Below are 18,102 nucleotides of genomic sequence, written 5' to 3'. Positions count from 1 at the left end.
GTCGAATTGCTGCAAAGAAACCACTACTAAAGGACACCAATAAGGCTAAGACACTTGCTTGGGCCATGAAACACGAGCAATGGACATTAGACCAGTTGAAATCTGTCCTTCGGTCTGATGAGTCCAAATTAGAGATTTTTGGTTCCAACTGCCGTGTCTTTGTGAGACGCAGAGTAGGTGAACGGATTGTCTCCACATGTGTGGTTCCCACCATGAAGCATGGAGGTGTGATGGTGCTTTGCTGGTGACACTGTCAGTGATTTATTTAGAATTAAAATATTGGTTTGCGCGTAGTGGGACTATCATTTGTTTTTAAACATGACAATGACCCAACACACAGGCTGTGTAAGGGCTATTTGACCAAGAAGGAGAGTGATGGAGTGCTGCATCAGATGACATGGCCTCCACAATCACCCGACCTCATGCCAATTGAGATGGTTTGGGATGAGAGTGAAGGAAAAGCAGCCAACAAGTGCTTAGCATGTGGGAACTCCTTCAAGACTGTTGGAAAAGTATTCCAGGTGAAACTGGTTGAGAGAATGCCGAGAGTATGCAAAGCGCTATGGCATAAGGTGGCAACTTTGAAGAATCTAAAATATATGTCTTTACTATAATTCTACAATGTAAAAAATAGTAAAAATATAGAAAACCCTTGAATGAGTAGTTGTGTCCAAACTTTTGACTGGTACTGTATATACATATGACATGATATGGCATATACTGTAATATATATATATTTTGGCAGTCAAACCTGTAATTCCTTCTGTTTTAAGGCATTTGTATGCTAACTAGACCCAGTTATATCTGTATGCTAAAGGTGCCTACAGAGTCAGATTCCACAGACAAGTTTGGCACACAGCAGCTGACATACCCAGGGAGTTCCCTCTGCAAAAGAAAAGGCCTCAATCTCCTTTTTTGCTAGTTTGCATGGTTGGAGCCCCAACCAATACTTAGTGGTTTGCCTTCCGCAGGTGGCAGGTGCAGACCATGGGCTGGCTGGTGCTGGAGCTCTGCGGCACCTCCTCAGCCTTCTGGCCTTTGTGCTTAGACTCCACTCTGCGCGTTTCCTCCTCCTCTACCTCACTCACTTTCTGGACCTCCTTCGGTTTGGGCTCCTTACCCACCTTTTCCCCCACCAGTGCGGTGGAAGGGGTGCGCAGATTCTTGGGGGTTCCCTGGATCTGGACCCTCCTGGCAAAATCAGGCCCGTCATAGACCCTACTCTGGACCTCACTGGAGGGTTCGACTCCGCCAGCTGTGTCACCCATATATATCCTGGGTGGGTTGGCAGGGGGTTTGTAGGCCTCCATCTTGCGCTTTTGGCTCATGGTAGCGGCACAGCAGATGATGAAGATCATGACGATGAGGAGGGAGGTGACCACAATTATGATCAGCATATTATCCTGGAGGAAGTCCACCACCCGGGTGAGCATAAAGTCCTTCAGGCGGATCATGGTGATGGTGATGGTGTTGGTGATGGTGCTGACCAGGGTGGGGGCTAGGGTAGTGGTGGGGGAAACATCAACGGGGGCGACATCGACGGGGGTGACATCGTCGGGGGCGACGGCGACATCGATGGGGGAGAGAGGGTGGTGGGGGCCATCGACGGGGATAATGAGATCCGGCTCCCCTCCGTCACCACTGCCATCCATGGAAATTCTATAGACCAGGGGCACATGCACTGCATACCCATGACCCCAGAGCAGAACCATGCTCACACATGCCAAGTGAAGAATCAAGTGGTTACTCATCTTTCCTTCAGGATCCTGTAAAGACAAGAGCGAGACATTCAATACAACATTTCTCAAAATTGCAGATGGTTTGAAAATGTTTTGATGTCAAATTCATGACTATTTGGGCTGATTTCAAGAATATAGGCTTTCATTTTCTGCATCTATATAACAGCAGCTACTGTAGGCCTACAACATGCCTCCCCACTGAGCACAAACTGGTTAAATCTTTTATATATATTGAATTTGCTTCCACTACAAGCAACAAAAAATAGCCTGGGCAGCACCTCCTACTGGAGAGTTGATACATCTACAGCTATTCCTTCTGTCTCCCATTCAGGGCTGCAACCTGGTCTCAGAGCATTATTTATGTAATTTTTTTTTATTTTGTATATGTTAGGTTTTGTATTGAGTTTCACCCCCTTTTGACCTCAGAACAGCCTAAATTCTTCAGGGTCGAAAGCGTTCCACATGCTGGCCCATGTTGACTCCGATGGGTGTCCTTTGGGTGGAGGACCATTCTTGATACACAAAGGAAAGTGTTGAGCATGAAAAACCCAGCAGCGTTGCAATTCTTGACACACATCGGTCAGCCTGGCACCTACTACCATACCATACTTCTCCAAGATGGCGTAGCAGCAAGACGTGTTTTGTCCCGTGTAAATATTCAGCTTTGTTTTTCTGTATACATATCAATCTCTTTTTCCATTTTCAAGTTTAAATATACCTTCCTGCAACCCGCCTCACCCAACGTGGTATGGATCTGCAATTTTTTTAGACCTTATAACTAGAACCTCCATTAGAAGCTAGCCTTCAGAAGCTAGCCAGCTAATTAGCGAATTGCTATTTAGTCATTGTTAGCAACTGCTAGCAGTCTTTACCTTTAGCACAGACACCAGCCGCTTTAGCCCGGATAGCCCAGATAATATCTGGCATTCTGCACAGTGCGATATCAGCCCTGATCATATCGGACTGCTTTTTTTTCTCTCCACTACATCACCGGATTCCTGCCGCAAGCTCCGGACCATTACACCGGGTCATCGCAGCAAGCTAGCTGCTACCGAGTGGCTATCGTGTCTAACGCCCTTGTCCAGAAGCAAGCACCAGTTAGCCTGGAGCTAGGCCCATTCCCCCAGCTAGCAAACGAAGTACACCAACTACAATACCTCTCTTGCCAATTGGCCTGGACACTTTGTCAACACGGAGCCCCCCCCCAATCCATCACGACTGGTCTGCTGACGTATTTCGTCTGATGTGCTCTCAACCAGCCTCTGAGTTGATGTCGGTGAGGACCCAGCTACTAGTCCCGGCCCGCTAACTGTCTGAGCGCCGTGTCTCCCTCTTGCGTAGCATAGTGACGACTGCCGAGCAGCTCCCCATTTCGTCCATTGCTGCTTATTGGACCCCATGATCACTCGGCTACACAGCTGATGCCTACGATACTTAATTTTGTTTATCTGTCGGCCCCAGCCTCAAACTCAGGCCCTGTGTGTAGCTAACTGACCCTCTCTGCCCATTCATCGCCATTTACCCGTTGTTGTCTTAGCCCTCCCAATCAACACCTGTGATTGCTTTATGCCTCCCTCAAATGTCAATATGCCTTGTATACTGTTGTTTAGGGTAGCTCTCATTGTTTTGTTTTACTGTGGAGGACCTAGTCCCGCTCTGCATGCCCCGGTTATCGCCAATGCCCCACCCATGCAGAGACCGCACCTAACTTAACTGGCGCCTCCAGAGGTGCAGTCTCTCTCATTGTCACTCAATGCCTAGGTTTACCTCCACTGTACTCGCACCCTACCATGCCCCTGTCTGTGCATTATGCCCTGAATCTATCCTCCACGCCCAGAAGTCTGCTCCTTTTACTCTCTGTTCCGAACGCACTAGACGACCGGTTCTTATAGCCTTTAGGCGTACCCTTATCCTACTCCTCCTCCGGTGATGTAGAGGTTAACCCAGGCCCTGTGTGCCACCAGGCGCTCTCATTTGACAACTGCTGTAACCAGAAAAGCCTTGGGTTCATGCATGTTGACATCAGAGGCCTCCTCCCTAAGTTTGCTTAATTCACTGCTTTAGCACACTCCACCAACCCTGATATCCTAGCCGTGCCTGAATCCTGGCTTAGGAAAGCCACCAAAAATTCTGAAATTTCCATCCCAATTACAACATTCTCTGTCGAGATCGAACTGCTAAAGGGGACGGAGTTGCAATCAACTGTTGAGATCCCTAACCCTGCAGAGTTCTGTCCTACTATCCAGGTCTATGCACAAACAAAGAGCTACTACTTTTAAAAATCACTCTGCACAAATAAGACTCACTGTTGCCGCTTGTTATAGAGCCCCCTCAGCCCCCAGCTGTGCCCTGGACACCTTATGTGAATTGATTGCCCCTCATCTATCGTCAGAGTTCGTATTGTTAGGTGACCGAAATTGGGATATGCTTAACACCCCGGCCGTTTTACAATCTAAGCTAGATGCCCTCAATCTCACACAAATCATCAAGGAACCTACCAGGTACAACCCCAAATCGAAACATGGGCACCCTCATAGATAACATCCTGACCAACTTGCCCTCTAAATACACCTCTGCTGTCTTCAAACAGGACCTCAGCAATCACTGCCTCATTGCCTGCATCCCGTAATGGGTCTGCGGTCAAATGACCTCCACTCATCACTGTCAAACACTCCCTAAAACACTTCTGCGAGCAGGCCTTTCTAATTGACCTGGCCCAGGTATCCTGTAAGGATATTGATCTCATTCCGTCAGTAGAGGATGCCTGGTTATTCTTTAAAAGTGCCTTCCTCACCATCTTAAATAAGCATTCCCCTTTCAGAAAATGTAGAACTAAGAACAGATATAGCCCTTGGTTCCTTCCAGACTTGCTGCCCTTGACCAGCACAAAACATCCTGTGGCGTACTGCACTAGCTTTGAATAGTCCCCGCGATATGAAACTTTTCAGGCAAGTCAGGAACCAATATACAGTCAGTTAGGAAAGCAAAGGCTAGCTTTTTCAAACAGAAATTTGCATCCTGCAGTACTAATTCCAAAAGGTTGTGAGACACTAAAGTCTATGGAGAATAAAAACACCTCCTCTCAGGTGCCCACTGCACTGAGGCTAGGAAACATTGTCACCACTGATAAACCCACGATAATCGAGAATTTCAATAAGCATCTCTCTACTGCTGGCCGCGCTTTCCACCTGGCAACCCCAACCCCGGCCAAATGTTCTGCACACCCCGCAGCAACTGGCCCAATATCCCCCCCACTTCTCCTTCACCCAAATCCAGACAGCTGATGTCCAGAAAGAGTTGCAGAATCTGGATCCCTACAAATCAGCTGGGGTAGACAATCTGGACCCTCTCTTCCTAAAACTATCTGCCGCCATTGTCGCAACCCCTATTACTAGTCTCTTCAACCTCTCGTATCGTCTGAGATACCTAAAGATTGGAAAGCGGCCGCGGTCATCCCCCTCTTCAAAGGGGGGACACTCTAGACCCAAACTGTTACAGACCTATATCCATCCTGTCCTGCCTTTTCTAAAGTCTTCGAAAGCCAAGTGAACAATCCGATCACCGACCATTTCGAATGCCTCCGTACCTTCTCCGCTATGCAATCTGGTTTCAGAGCTGGTCATGGGTACACCTCAGCCACGCTCATGGTCCTAAACAATATCATAACCACCATCGATAAAAGGCAGTACTGTGCATCCGTAGACATCGACCTGGCCAAGGCTTTCGACTGTCAATCATCGTATTATCGGCAGACTCAACAGCCTTGGTTTCTCTAATGACTGCCTCGACTGGTTCACCAACTTCTTCAGTGTGTCAAATCGGAGGGCCTGTTGTCCAGTCCTCTGGCAGTCTATGGGGGTTCCACAGGGTTCATTTCTCGGGCCGACTCTTCTCTCTGTATATATCAATGTCGTCGCTCTTGCTGCTGGTGATTCTCTGATCCTCCTTTACAGACACGACACCATTCTGACAACATCTGGCCCTTCTTTGGACACCGTTAACAAACCTCCAGACAAGCTTCAATGCCATACAACACTCCTTCCATGGCCTCCAACTGCTCTTAAATACAAGTAAAACTAAATGCATACTCTTCAACCGATCGCTGCCCGCAAGGGCCCTCCCACCTAGCATCACTACTCTGGACGGTTCTGACTTGTGGAATGAATATGTGGACAACTATAAATACCTAGGTGTCTGGCTAGACTGTAAACTCTCCTTCCAGACTCATATTAAGCATCTCCAATCCAAAACTAAATCTAGAATTGGCATCCTATTACGCAAAAAAAGCCTCCTTCACTCATGCGGCCAAACATATACTCGTAAAACTGACTATCCTACCAATCCTTGACTTCGGCGATGTAATTTACAAAATAGCCTCCAACACTCTACTCAGTAAATTGGATGCAGTCTATCACAGTGAATCCGTTTTGTCACCAAAGCCACATATACTACCCACCATTGTGACCTGTATGCTCTCCTTGGTTGGTCCTCGCTACATATTCGTCGCCAAACCCACTGGCTCCAGGTCATCTATAAAAGTCTTTGCTAGGTAAAGCTCCGCCTTATCTCAGCTCACTGGTCACCATAGCAACACCCACCCGTAGCACGCACTCCAGCAGGTATATTTCACTGGTTATCCCCAAAGCCAACACCTCTTTTGGCCGCCTTTCCTTCCAGTTCTCTGCTGCCAATGACTGGAACAAATTGCAAAAATCACTGAAGTTATATCTCCCTCACTAACTTTCAAGCATCGGTTGCCAGAGCAGCTTACTGATCACTGCAGCTGTACACAGCCCATCTGTATGTAGCCCATCCAACAAACTACCTACCCAGTCCCCATATTTGTTTTGTTTTTCTCTGCTCTTGTGCACCAGTATTTCTACTTGCACATCCTCATCTGCACATCCATCACTCCAGTGTTAATTGCTAAATTGTAATTACTTCACCACTATGGCCTATTTATTACCTTACCTCCTTACTTCATTTGCGCACACTGTATACAGATGTTCTATTGTGTTATTGACTGTACGTTTGTTTATCCCATGTGTAACTCTGTTGTTTGTGTCGCACTGCTTTGTTTTATCTTAGCCAGGTTGCATTTGTAAAGGAGAACTTGTTCTCAACTGGCCTAGCTGTTTAAATATAGGTGAAATAAAATTAAAATAAAATACCCTGTTCAAATGCACTTAAAACTTGCCCATTCACCCTCTGAATGGCACACATACACAATCCATGTCTCAATTGTCTCAAGGCTTTAAAATCCTCATTTAACCTGTCTCCTCCCCATTTACACTGATTGAAGTGGATTTAACAAGTGACATCAATAAGGGATCATAGCTTTCACCTGGATTCACCTGGTCAGTTTATATCATGGAAAGAGCAGGTGTTCTTAATGTTTTGTGCTACTCAGTGCACTTAGCATGTTAGCTAACCCTAACCATTTAACCTAACTCCTAAACTCCAAGCCTAGCTAGAATTCGTAACATATATACGTGTTTGCAAATTTGTAGCATATTGTAGATTTTGCTAATTCGGAACATTTAATACGAATTGTAAATCATAACATATCATACAAATTATTGATAGACATCCACAAATTAATACATACCATACAGTATCATACCAAAAGGAGTGTACTGGATTAATGTACAGAATAACAAAATGCTCTGAGACCAGGGTGAGGGTTTAAACCAACCCCAGCACTGCTTAGCTTTGATATTTGTCACTGACCATTACCAAAATTATGTAGTGAGAATGATTAAGTAATTCCAACGACTAGGTTCAACAGAGCAAATTATTTCAATCATACAGTATATTATCAATTATACTATTTAGGCAGCATGTGAGTTTCAAGTTTGGGGAAGCAAATTTTCCCCATAAAAATACACCTTTAAATAAAGCTAAATCTGTTTTCAAGCGATTGTATTTTGAAATATTGCATTGTGACTGGCTGGGCCTCCACTTTTCACTGACAGTCGCATCTCAACAATCATGTATTTGGTATTTGCCACGTGCTTAGCCCAAATTGCACATGCTGTCATTCCCTCCTGAATATAAGCAATTAAAACAATCCATAACTGATTTTAAAAACAAAAAATGTAAATCATGCTTTCAAAGATAGATAGATATATACACATATACATATATACACACACACACACACACACACACACATATATATATACATATATATGTATATATATATACATATATATGTATATATATACATATATATGTATATATATACACATATATACATATATGTATATACATATATACATACACACATATACAGTGCCTTGCGAAAGTATTCGGCCCCCTTGAACATTGCGACCTTTTGCCACATTTCAGGCTTCAAACAAAGATATAAAACTGTATTTTTTTGTGAAGAATCAACAACAAGTGGGACACAATCATGAAGTGGAACCACATTTATTGGATATTTCAAACTTTTTTAACAAATCAAAAACTGAAAAATTGGGCGTGCAAAATTAATCAGCCCCTTTACTTTCAGTGCAGCAAACTCTCTCCAGGAGTTCAGTGAGGATCTCTGAATGATCCAATGTTGACCTAAATGACTAATGATGATAACTACAATCCACCTGTGTGTAATCAAGTCTCCGTATAAATGCACCTGCACTGTGATAGTCTCAGAGGTCCGTTAAAAGCGCAGAGAGCATCATGAAGAACAAGGAACACACCAGGCAGGTCCGAGATACTGTTGTGAAGAAGTTTAAAGCCGGATTTGGATACAAAAAGATTTCCCAAGCTTTAAACATCCCAAGGAGCACTGTGCAAGCGATAATATTGAAACGGAAGGAGTATCAGACCACTGCAAATCTACCAAGACCTGGCCGTTCCTCTAAACTTTCAGCTCATACAAGGAGAAGACTGATCAGAGATGCAGCCAAGAGGCCCATGATCACTCTGGATGAACTGCAGAGATCTACAGCTGAGGTGGGAGACTCTGTCCATAGGACAACAATCAGTCGTATATTGCACAAATCTGGCCTTTATGGAAGAGTGGCAAGAAGAAAGCCATTTCTTAAAGATATCTATAAAAAGTGTAGTTTAAAGTTTGCCACAAGCCACCTGGGAGACACACCAAACATGTGGAAGAAGGTGCTCTGGTCAGATGAAACCAAAATTGAACTTTTTGGCAACAATGCAAAACATTATGTTTGGCGTAAAAGCAACACAGCTCATCACCCTGAACACACACCATCCCCACTGTCAAACATGGTGGTGGCAGCATCATGGTTTGGGCCTGCTTTTCTTCAGCAGGGACAGGGAAGACCAGGACCATTCTGGAAGAAAACCTGATGGAGTCTGCAAAAGACCTGAGACTGGGACGGAGATTTGTCTTCCAGCAAGACAATGATCCAAAACATAAAGCAAAATCTACAATGGAATGGTTCAAAAATAAACATATCCAGGTGTTAGAATGGCCAAGTCAAAGTCCAGACCTGAATCCAATCGAGAATCTGTGGAAAGAACTGAAAACTGCTGTTCACAAATGCTCTCCATCCAACCTCACTGAGCTCGAGCTGTTTTGCAGGGAGGAATGGGGACATGAGAATTACAGATTTCAGTCTCTCGATGTGCAAAACTGATAGAGACATACCCCAAGAGACTTACAGCTGTAATCGCAGCAAAAGGTGGCGCTACAAAGTATTAACTTAAGGGGGCTGAATAATTTTGCACGCCCAATTTTTCAGTTTTTGATTTGTTAAAAAAGTTTGAAATATCCAATAAATGTCGTTCCACTTCATGATTGTGTCCCACTTGTTGTTGATTCTTCACAAAAAAATACAGTTTTATATCTTTATGTTTGAAGCCTGAAATGTGGCAAAAGGTCGCAAAGTTCAAGGGGGCCGAATACTTTCGCAAGGCACTGTATATATACACACACATATATATATACACACACACACACACACACACACACACACACACACACATATATATATATATATATTACACACACACACACACACATTATCTCTGAAACTGGAAACACTTATCTCCCTCACTAGCTTTGGGCACCAACTGTCGGAGCAGCTCACGGATTACTGCACCTGTACATAGCCCACCTATAATTTAGCCCAAACAACTACCTCTTTCCCAACTGTATTTAATTTTAATTAATTTATTTATTTTGCTCCTTTGCACCCCATTATTTTTTGTTTCTACTTTGCACATTCTTCCATTGCAAAACTACCATTCCAGTATTTTACTTGCTATATTGTATTTACTTTGCCATCATGGCCTTTTTTGCCTTTACCTCCCTTCTCACCTCATTTGCTCACATTGTATATAGACTTGTTTATACTGCATTATTGACTGTATGTTTGTTTTTACTCCATGTGTAACTCTGTGTCGTTTTATCTGTCGAACTGCTTTGCTTTATCTTGGCCAGGTCGCAATTGTAAATGAGAACTTGTTCTCAACTTGCCTACCTGGTTAAATAAAGGTAAATAAAAAAAAAATATATATATATATATATATATTACACACACACACATATATATATATACACATACACACACACATATCTATATACACACGAATGAAAAATGTGACATGCCCGGTGGCCCATAGCCTGCTAACATTTATGTTTCTATATTATTTTTATAATCTAGCGGATGTCACGTATACTCAGATTCAAAGTCAATATGGCACTATGAATTACTTTGAGAGGAAAGGAGGGTACTTGAGAGAGAGCGGTCATGAGCTCCCACATTTTTCAGCATGTTTTTAAAAATAGATTTATAGATTTTTTTGGGATGTACATATACAAGATGCTACCCTAAACAACATAACCTTCATTCCAAATCTGAACAGCAAACCTACAACCTGATTTTGGATGGAATTACTTGGAATGCTTCCTACACAAGGATTATTATTCCCAAACTGTACATCAAATGCTCTGGCAAACAAGTAGAGACTTGAAAACCCCATCCAACCTGGAGCTGAGTGAGTAATGCTTAGCGTGAAGCTATTTTTTTACTTTCAAAAGCCAAGAAGAAAAATACATGACAATTATATATTTGACTTAATAAGGACTGAATGCTCAGGCTACCAAGCTTTGCTAGGACAAAGAGATACAACTTCAATTAGCACTGACGTGTTAAACGAGAGGTGTCGAAGTCACCCGATCCAGAGGCCTTGAAGCCCCCTCCTGCTGTTCAAAGACAACCCACTGGCATTTTCTACAAGACATCTTCCTACAGAAATAAAAGCTTCTCTGAAGTGAGTGACACCTACTCCCATTGCCTGCTGCACTGCTGCTTGGATTCCACCTGACGATCTGATTGTATTACTGTTGATGATATCTGGAAATGTGCATGTACACCCTGGCCCAGGGTGTACATGGTTTTAAACTTTCAAATAGCTCTTTGTTGACTGTTGCTGGGTGCCATCGTCCTCCATCAGCACTGGCCTGTACCCTACCTGCCCTAAGCTCTCTCCTGGCCCCTTACACCAAGTCTGAATTGTCCTGCTAGGTGACCTAAACGGGGACATGCTTAAACCACCTGACCAAGTCCTAAAACAATGGGGCTCCCTACATCTTTCTCAGATTATTACCAATCCCACAAGGTATGACTCCAAACACCCAGAAAAGGCTACTCTTCTTGATGTTATCCTCCCAAATAATCCTGATAGGTACCAGTCTGGTGTTTTCTGTAATGACCTTAGTGATCACTGTTTTACAGCCTGTGTTCGTAATGGTTGCCCAGTGAAATGACCTGTCCTGATTTGGCATAGATGCTTGCTAAAAAACTTTAATGAGCAAGCCTTCCTTCATGAAATTGGCCTTTGTATAGAATCAGCTTGATCCCCTCTTTCGAAGATGCATGGACATAATTTTTTTACATTTTCAGTGGTATTGTTAACAAACCCCGCCCCATAAGGAAAATGAGAATTAAAAACAGGTTCAGTCCCTGGTTCGACTGTGAACTTGCAGAGTTACTCCACCTCAAAAATTGCATTTGGCGAAAGGCTCGGCACACGCATACTCAGGCTGACTGGCTCTCGTTCAGGCAAATGAGAAATAAGTGCACTCAGGCTATCCGGAAGGCCAAAGTTAGTTACTTTAAGGAGCAGTTCCCTCTCTGTGGGTCTAACTCCAAGAAGTTCTGGAAAGCGGTTAAAGACCTGGAGAATAAACTATCCTCCTCACAACTGCCCATGTCCCTTAAAGTTGATGATGTGGATGTTACTGACCGAAGCACATGGCTGAGCTCTAATCACCACTTCATTAAGTCAGGATTCCTATTTGACTCAGCCACGCCTCCTTGCCCGTCCAACATTTCCTCATCTCTCACCCCTTCTAATGTGACTATCCCCGATGCTTTTCCCTATTTTTCCCCTGCCCCACTACAACATTCCTCCCTGCAGGCAGTCACTGAGTTCGAAGTCCTAGAGGAGCTCCTGAAACTTGACCCCCAAAAAACATCTGGGTCAGATGGTATAGACCCTTTCTTCTTTAAGGTTGCTGCCCCTATCATCGCCAAGCCTTTCTCCAACCTGTTTAACCCATCTCTCCTTTCTGGGGAGGTTCCCAGTGCTTGGAAGGCAGCCACGGTTCGTCCTTTATTTAAAAGGGGGAGATCAAGCTGATAGGCCTATAACACTATTTCGATTTTGCCAAAATAGTTGGAAAAACTTGTCAATAATCAACTGTCTATAGTATTCTCTCTGGTATGCAATCTGGTTTCCACTCAGGTTATGGATGTGTCACTGCAACCTTAAAGGTCCTTAATGATGTCACCATTGCCCTTGATAGAGACTGCCAGAGGTCCTAACGACAGGCCCTCCAATTTGACACACTGCACTCTGAGAAGTTGGTGAACCAGGCGAGGCAGTCATTTGAGAAGCCAAGGCTGTTGAGTCTGACGATAAGAATGTGGTGATTGACAGAGTAGAAAGCCTTGGCCAGGTCGATGAATACAGCTGCACAGTAATGTCTCTTACCGATGGTGGTTATGATATTGTTTAGGACCTTGAGCGTGGTTGACGTGCACCCATGACCAGCTCTGAAACCAAATTGCATAGCGGAGAAGGCACGGTGGGATTCGAAATGGTTGGTAATCTGTTTGTTAACTTGGCTTTCGAAGACTTTAGAAAGGCAGGGTAGGATGGATATAGGTCTGTAGCAGTTTGGGTCTAGTGTCTCCCCCTTTGAAGAGGGGGATTATCGCGGCAGCTTTCCAATCTTTGGGAATCTCAGACGATACGAAAGAGGTTGAACAGGCTAGTAATAGAGTTTGCAACAACTTCGGCAGATAATTATAGAAAAAGGGGGTCCAGATTGTCTAGCCCGGCTGATTTGTTGGGGTCCAGATTTTGCAGCTCTTTCAGAACATCTATCTGGATTTGGGTGAAGGAGAAATGGGGGAGGCTTGGGCAGGTTGATGTGGGGAGTGCAGGACTGTTGACCGGGGTAGCCAGGTGGAAAGCATGGCCAGCCGTAGAAAAATGCTTCTTGAAATTCTCAATTATTGTGTATTTATTGGTGGTGACAGTGTTTCCTAGCCTCCTTTATTTATGCTATTTGTTTTAAACATGAGCTGGTTAAAAAAATATGAGTGTGTTTGTCTTTTGTTTATGTTTGGTTGATATTGCTTATGAAAATAAATATTGTAAAAAGAATAGAGGACAATGTCTTGCCAGTCACTGGTACAGAATTGGCTGAGAAACAGTGTACTGTACTGCCAATGTTGTGTCAGCATTACTGCCTGTGTCCAGTGCTTGATTTGAGCTGGACACTGCCGGAACAGGATCCGACACCTCTCAGTTATGGACTGTTTCATTCCGAAACCCATTTTACCTCTCGTGTCATGAAAAATAATGTTCGCCATTTGCAATGTAAAAATTTTAAAAAGCAAAATCACAGTTAATTTAAATTGCCTCCTCTGTAATTCTCATGTCCCCAAAGCTTGGTTCGATTTCAAATGGGATATACTAGTTTTTAATAAATATGTTGGAGTCTCCCTCTTAACCAAAAAGTTCAATAATAGAATTAGAATAGAATTAAGTCAAATCAAACTGTTTTTAAAGTTCTATTTGATTCTAAAAGATTTTTGATTGAAATGGAGAGAAATCCAACATATCAATTATTAATTTGTAGCCAAACAGGAATTGAAGCCAGACTCAGTGGCACAGCTGAACCTGTCGAAGCAGAAGATGCATCTCCTTTAAATGTGTATATTTGGTTGTGTTGACAAACAATTCAATATCACTTTTGTAATACGGTAAATAGCCTATTAATTTGTCGACAAGTTAAGAAATTTTTGGATTCACATTTCCCTCAACCAAAAATGAGTTAAAGAATAGGAGTAAGCCAGTGGCTCAGATTAAACTATCCAAGCAGTAGATACATATCCTTTAAATGTTAATATTTGATTGCATTGTCAACTAAAGACAATATTACTCTCTTACAAACTAATGTAACAGTATTTATTCAACCTTAAAAAGGGCAACTCCACCATTTTCAACCTAATTTTCATAATCTCCAGCTCAATACCAGTGTCAACATGTGAAAATGGTGCATTTCTGTTTTGTATTAAAAAAATATATAAAGTTAAAAAGTTCTACCCAATGACATATAAAAATTTAAAAAGTGATTTTCAAACACACATTGGCTGTGACGTTGGGAGCAAGAAAATACGCTCTCTTGAGCTAGAAACTTGTAGCAAGTTTTCAAAATCACTTTCTTTTCATTTAATCCTTCCCTGTGATGTCACAAAAGCATTTTTATAGACTTTTTCGACCGCAGATCATAGAAACGCACTGTATTCACAGGAGATGATGAATATGGAGGTTAAAATCAGGGTCGCAGGTCTGTGGAAATTTTCACACATGTTAAAAGAATCTGCACAGAATCTCAAAAAGGCATTGATTACTTGCACCATGTACTTTAATGTAATCTCAACTAACTGCAAGCCAGATCATTTGGTTGTGCTTTTAGATCAAACAGTGATAACACTTTAAGTTATAAATAAGACAGATTTTTCATTCAAATTTGGTTGTGTAGTTATATGGTTGAAAACACAGTGACAGCACATTGGGGGGAATTCAACAAACTTTTGGCTGTGTTTTTGAGTGGGTGAAAACAGGTTGGAATCTCAACGTATCTACCAAATACTACCCAATTGTCCATGTTGACATGAGGGTGTGCCGAGTCTCCCTTTCTCTCTACTAAGGATGGATGGGCAGTTGGGTTTCTAGTATTAGAATGAAGAAACATTCAATAGTTTGACAGTACAGAGGATGGATTGTGTGTTATTATAACTCAGAACAAAGTAGAAACCTCTCAGGTGTTGCTCATGTTCCCAATTACCAGATCCATCTAGTTATACAGACACTACAGAAAAGTACAGCCACAATAGTTCTCCCATTTCGCATATTGTATTAAATCTATTTTAACTGTCTGTAGCCATTACTTATTTGGGGTGGAGGCCGGCAGTTTGGTCATGGTTTAAATGTGTAGTGGAGAGAGGCCACCCATCCACCACACCAAAGAGAGGAGAAAGCTATATATGCCACAGGGAGCAGAAAGGCGTAGGATACTTGTGGCTGTGGTCTCCATTTACACTGGGCTGCAGCACGCTAACAACAGGCTGCGGCAGGGATCGGATGGGTTATTTCTGCTCATAGGGAAAGCCTGCATTCAGCCTGCCTTAGGAACGGGTGCACTTACAGTATGCTCTACAGAGAAAGAGTCAGTGTCAAGAAGCAGCTAATGCAGTTGAAAACGGTCTCGCTCTCCTAACATAATATTACACACCAGTATCTCACAGCCCAAACTCTAAATCTGTAGCTTCACTCCATCTGGAAATACATGTAATTACACAGTGCTGCTTACTACTCTGGTGAGAATGGCTGGCTTCTAATCAGCCTTGTTACATTCAACCTCTGAAGCCTTACTCCTTACTGTAAATGTGCCCATCATGTCTCTCTTGTGTGGTTATGCATACAGTATGTATGTACTTTAGTCATACTAAAATGGATGGTTAGCTTGATCGCCCCACCCATGTATGTTCAGTCAGGAAAGCTACAGAGCCATGTGCGCTGTGACTGGACCTTGGTATTTACCAGACATAATTACATCTTCAGGAATAGTCTCCTGGTTGGTCATCATCATCTCTACAGTCCATCCACTGGAAAACACTAAAAGAATCATCCTGAATTCCTCCAGCCATCTTCACCTACAAGCTCCAATCACCACCATGTTATTAATGGGACTTTTACCCCTCTAAATATTAAGACTAACTTTCTAATGTGACATTCACCATAATCATCTTTTTAAACATTCTATTAGCTCGAGGACTCAACCTCTCAAACTTTGATATTTCTAAACAAATGGACTCTTACTTCGATCATTCAAAACCAAAGATTAACATATCCATCAATCTACACTTTAGAAACCTTTTCTTATGTCTTCACCAAAAATATAAGACCACAACTGATCTTGTATGGCAAATGAAACATGACAGTACCTGTAACTTTAATTTCCTAAAAACAAAAACATTCCCCATTGTCCCCGTTTCTTGTCCTTAAGTTGACAGGTTTGTCGTACCGTACAAAGTCTACAGCAATCAAAACGACCATTTATTCTTGTTACCCATACAGTACCAGTCAAAAGTTGGAACTCACCTACTCATCAAGGGTTTTTCTTTATTTTTACTATATTCTACATTGTAGAATAATAGTCATGACATTAAAACTGTGAAATAACACATTGAATAATGTAGTAACCAAAAAAAGTGTTAAAAACAAATCAAAATATATTGAGATAATTCTTCAAAGTAGCCACCCTTTGCCTTGATGACAGTCTTGCACACTCTTGGCATTCTCTCAACCAGCTTCATGAGGTAGTCACCTGGAATACATTTTAATTAACAGGTGTCCTTGTTAAAAGTTCATTTGTGGAATTTCTTTCCTTCTTAATGCATTTGAGCCAATCAGTTGTGTTGTGACACGGTAGGGGTGGTATACAGAAGACAGCCCTATTTGGTAAAATACCAAATCCATATTATGGCACGAACAGCTCAAATAAGCAAAGAGAAAAGACATGAAGGTCAGTCAATTGGGAAAATGTCAAGAACTTTGAAAGTTTCTTCAAGTACAGTCGCAAAAACCACGAAACTGGCTCTCATGAGAACCGCCATAGGAAAGGAAGACCAAGAGTTACCTGATGCAAAGGATAAGTTCATTAAATTGCAGCCCAAATCAATGCTTCACAGAGTTCAAGTAACAGACAACAACAGCTCAGAGGAGACTGCATGAATCAGCCCTTCATGGTCAAATTGCTGCAAAGAAACCACTACTAAAGGACACCAAAAATAAGAGGAGACTTGCTTGGTCCAAGAAACACGGGCAATGGACATTAGACCGGTGGAAATCTGTCTTTTGGTCTGATGAGTTCATGTGAGATTCTTGGTTCCAACCGCTGTGTCTTTGTGAGACGCAGAGTAGGTGAACGGATGATCTCCACATGTATGGTTCCCACCGTGAAGCATGGAGAAGGTGGGATAGTGCTTTGCTGGTGACACTGATTTATTTAGGATTCAAGGCACATTTAACCAGCATGACTATCACAGCATTGTGCAGCGATTCACCATTCCATCTTGTTTACTCTTAGTGGGACTAGGATTTGTTTTTCAACAGGACGATGACCCAACACACCTCCAGGCTGTGTAAGGGCTATTTGACCAAGGCGGCGAGTGATGGAGTGCTGCATCAGATGACCTGGCCTCCACAATCACTCAATTGAGATGGTTTGGGATGAGTTGGACCGCAGTGTGAAGGAAAACTATCCAACAAGTGCTCAGCATATGTGGGAACACTTTCAAGACTGTTGGAAAAGCCTCCTACATGAAGATGGTTGAGAGAATGCCAAGGGTGTGCAAAGCTATCTTCATTGCCAAGTGTGGCTATTTTAGAAGAAACTAAAATATATTTGGATTTGTTTAACACTTTTTTGGTTACTACATGATTCCATGTGTGTTATATCATAGTTTTGATATCTTCACTATTATTCAACAATGTAGAAAATAGTTAAAATAAAGAAAAACCCTTGAATGAGTAAGTGTCCAAACTTTTGACTAGTACTGTGTCCTAACCGGGAATTAAACCGAAAAATAAAAGGTCTGTACTTACAGATGCTGTCTGGCTGAAGTGTCTCCTCTGGACTGAATGGTAGAGGGATTCTAACAGCAGAGAGAGGGAGAGAGAGAGCAGAAGAAAATTGAGGGGGGGGGGGGAAGAGGGAGCGTCCAAGTTGCCACCCTCTCCTGTAACTTCCAGTATACTGAAAGTTGTTTCTCCAGTTCTAAAAAAGCCTGCTGATTGCAGA

At 42.6% G+C, this 18,102-nt stretch overlaps 1 protein-coding gene across 1 annotated transcript; it reads right to left on the bottom strand.

Moving 5' to 3' along the window:
* Window positions 1-656: 656 nt before the first annotated feature.
* On the bottom strand, window positions 657-18,008 carry tmem119a (transmembrane protein 119a). Its single transcript, XM_031829985.1, has 2 exons — window positions 17,907-18,008; window positions 657-1,766 (listed from the first exon to the last, which is right to left on the bottom strand). Exon 2 carries the CDS (start codon window positions 1,749-1,751, stop codon window positions 951-953), a length of 801 nt encoding a protein of 266 aa, XP_031685845.1. The 5' UTR covers window positions 1,752-1,766; window positions 17,907-18,008; the 3' UTR covers window positions 657-950.
* Between the last annotated feature and the right edge of the window lie 94 nt (window positions 18,009-18,102).

The sequence above is a fragment of the Oncorhynchus kisutch genome, linkage group LG8 (assembly GCF_002021735.2).
Source record: "Oncorhynchus kisutch isolate 150728-3 linkage group LG8, Okis_V2, whole genome shotgun sequence".
In the NCBI taxonomy this organism is placed as follows: Eukaryota; Metazoa; Chordata; class Actinopteri; order Salmoniformes; family Salmonidae; genus Oncorhynchus; species Oncorhynchus kisutch.
The sequence above is the reverse complement of the archived record's forward strand: the minus strand, read 5'-3'. Positions and strand labels throughout refer to the sequence as shown.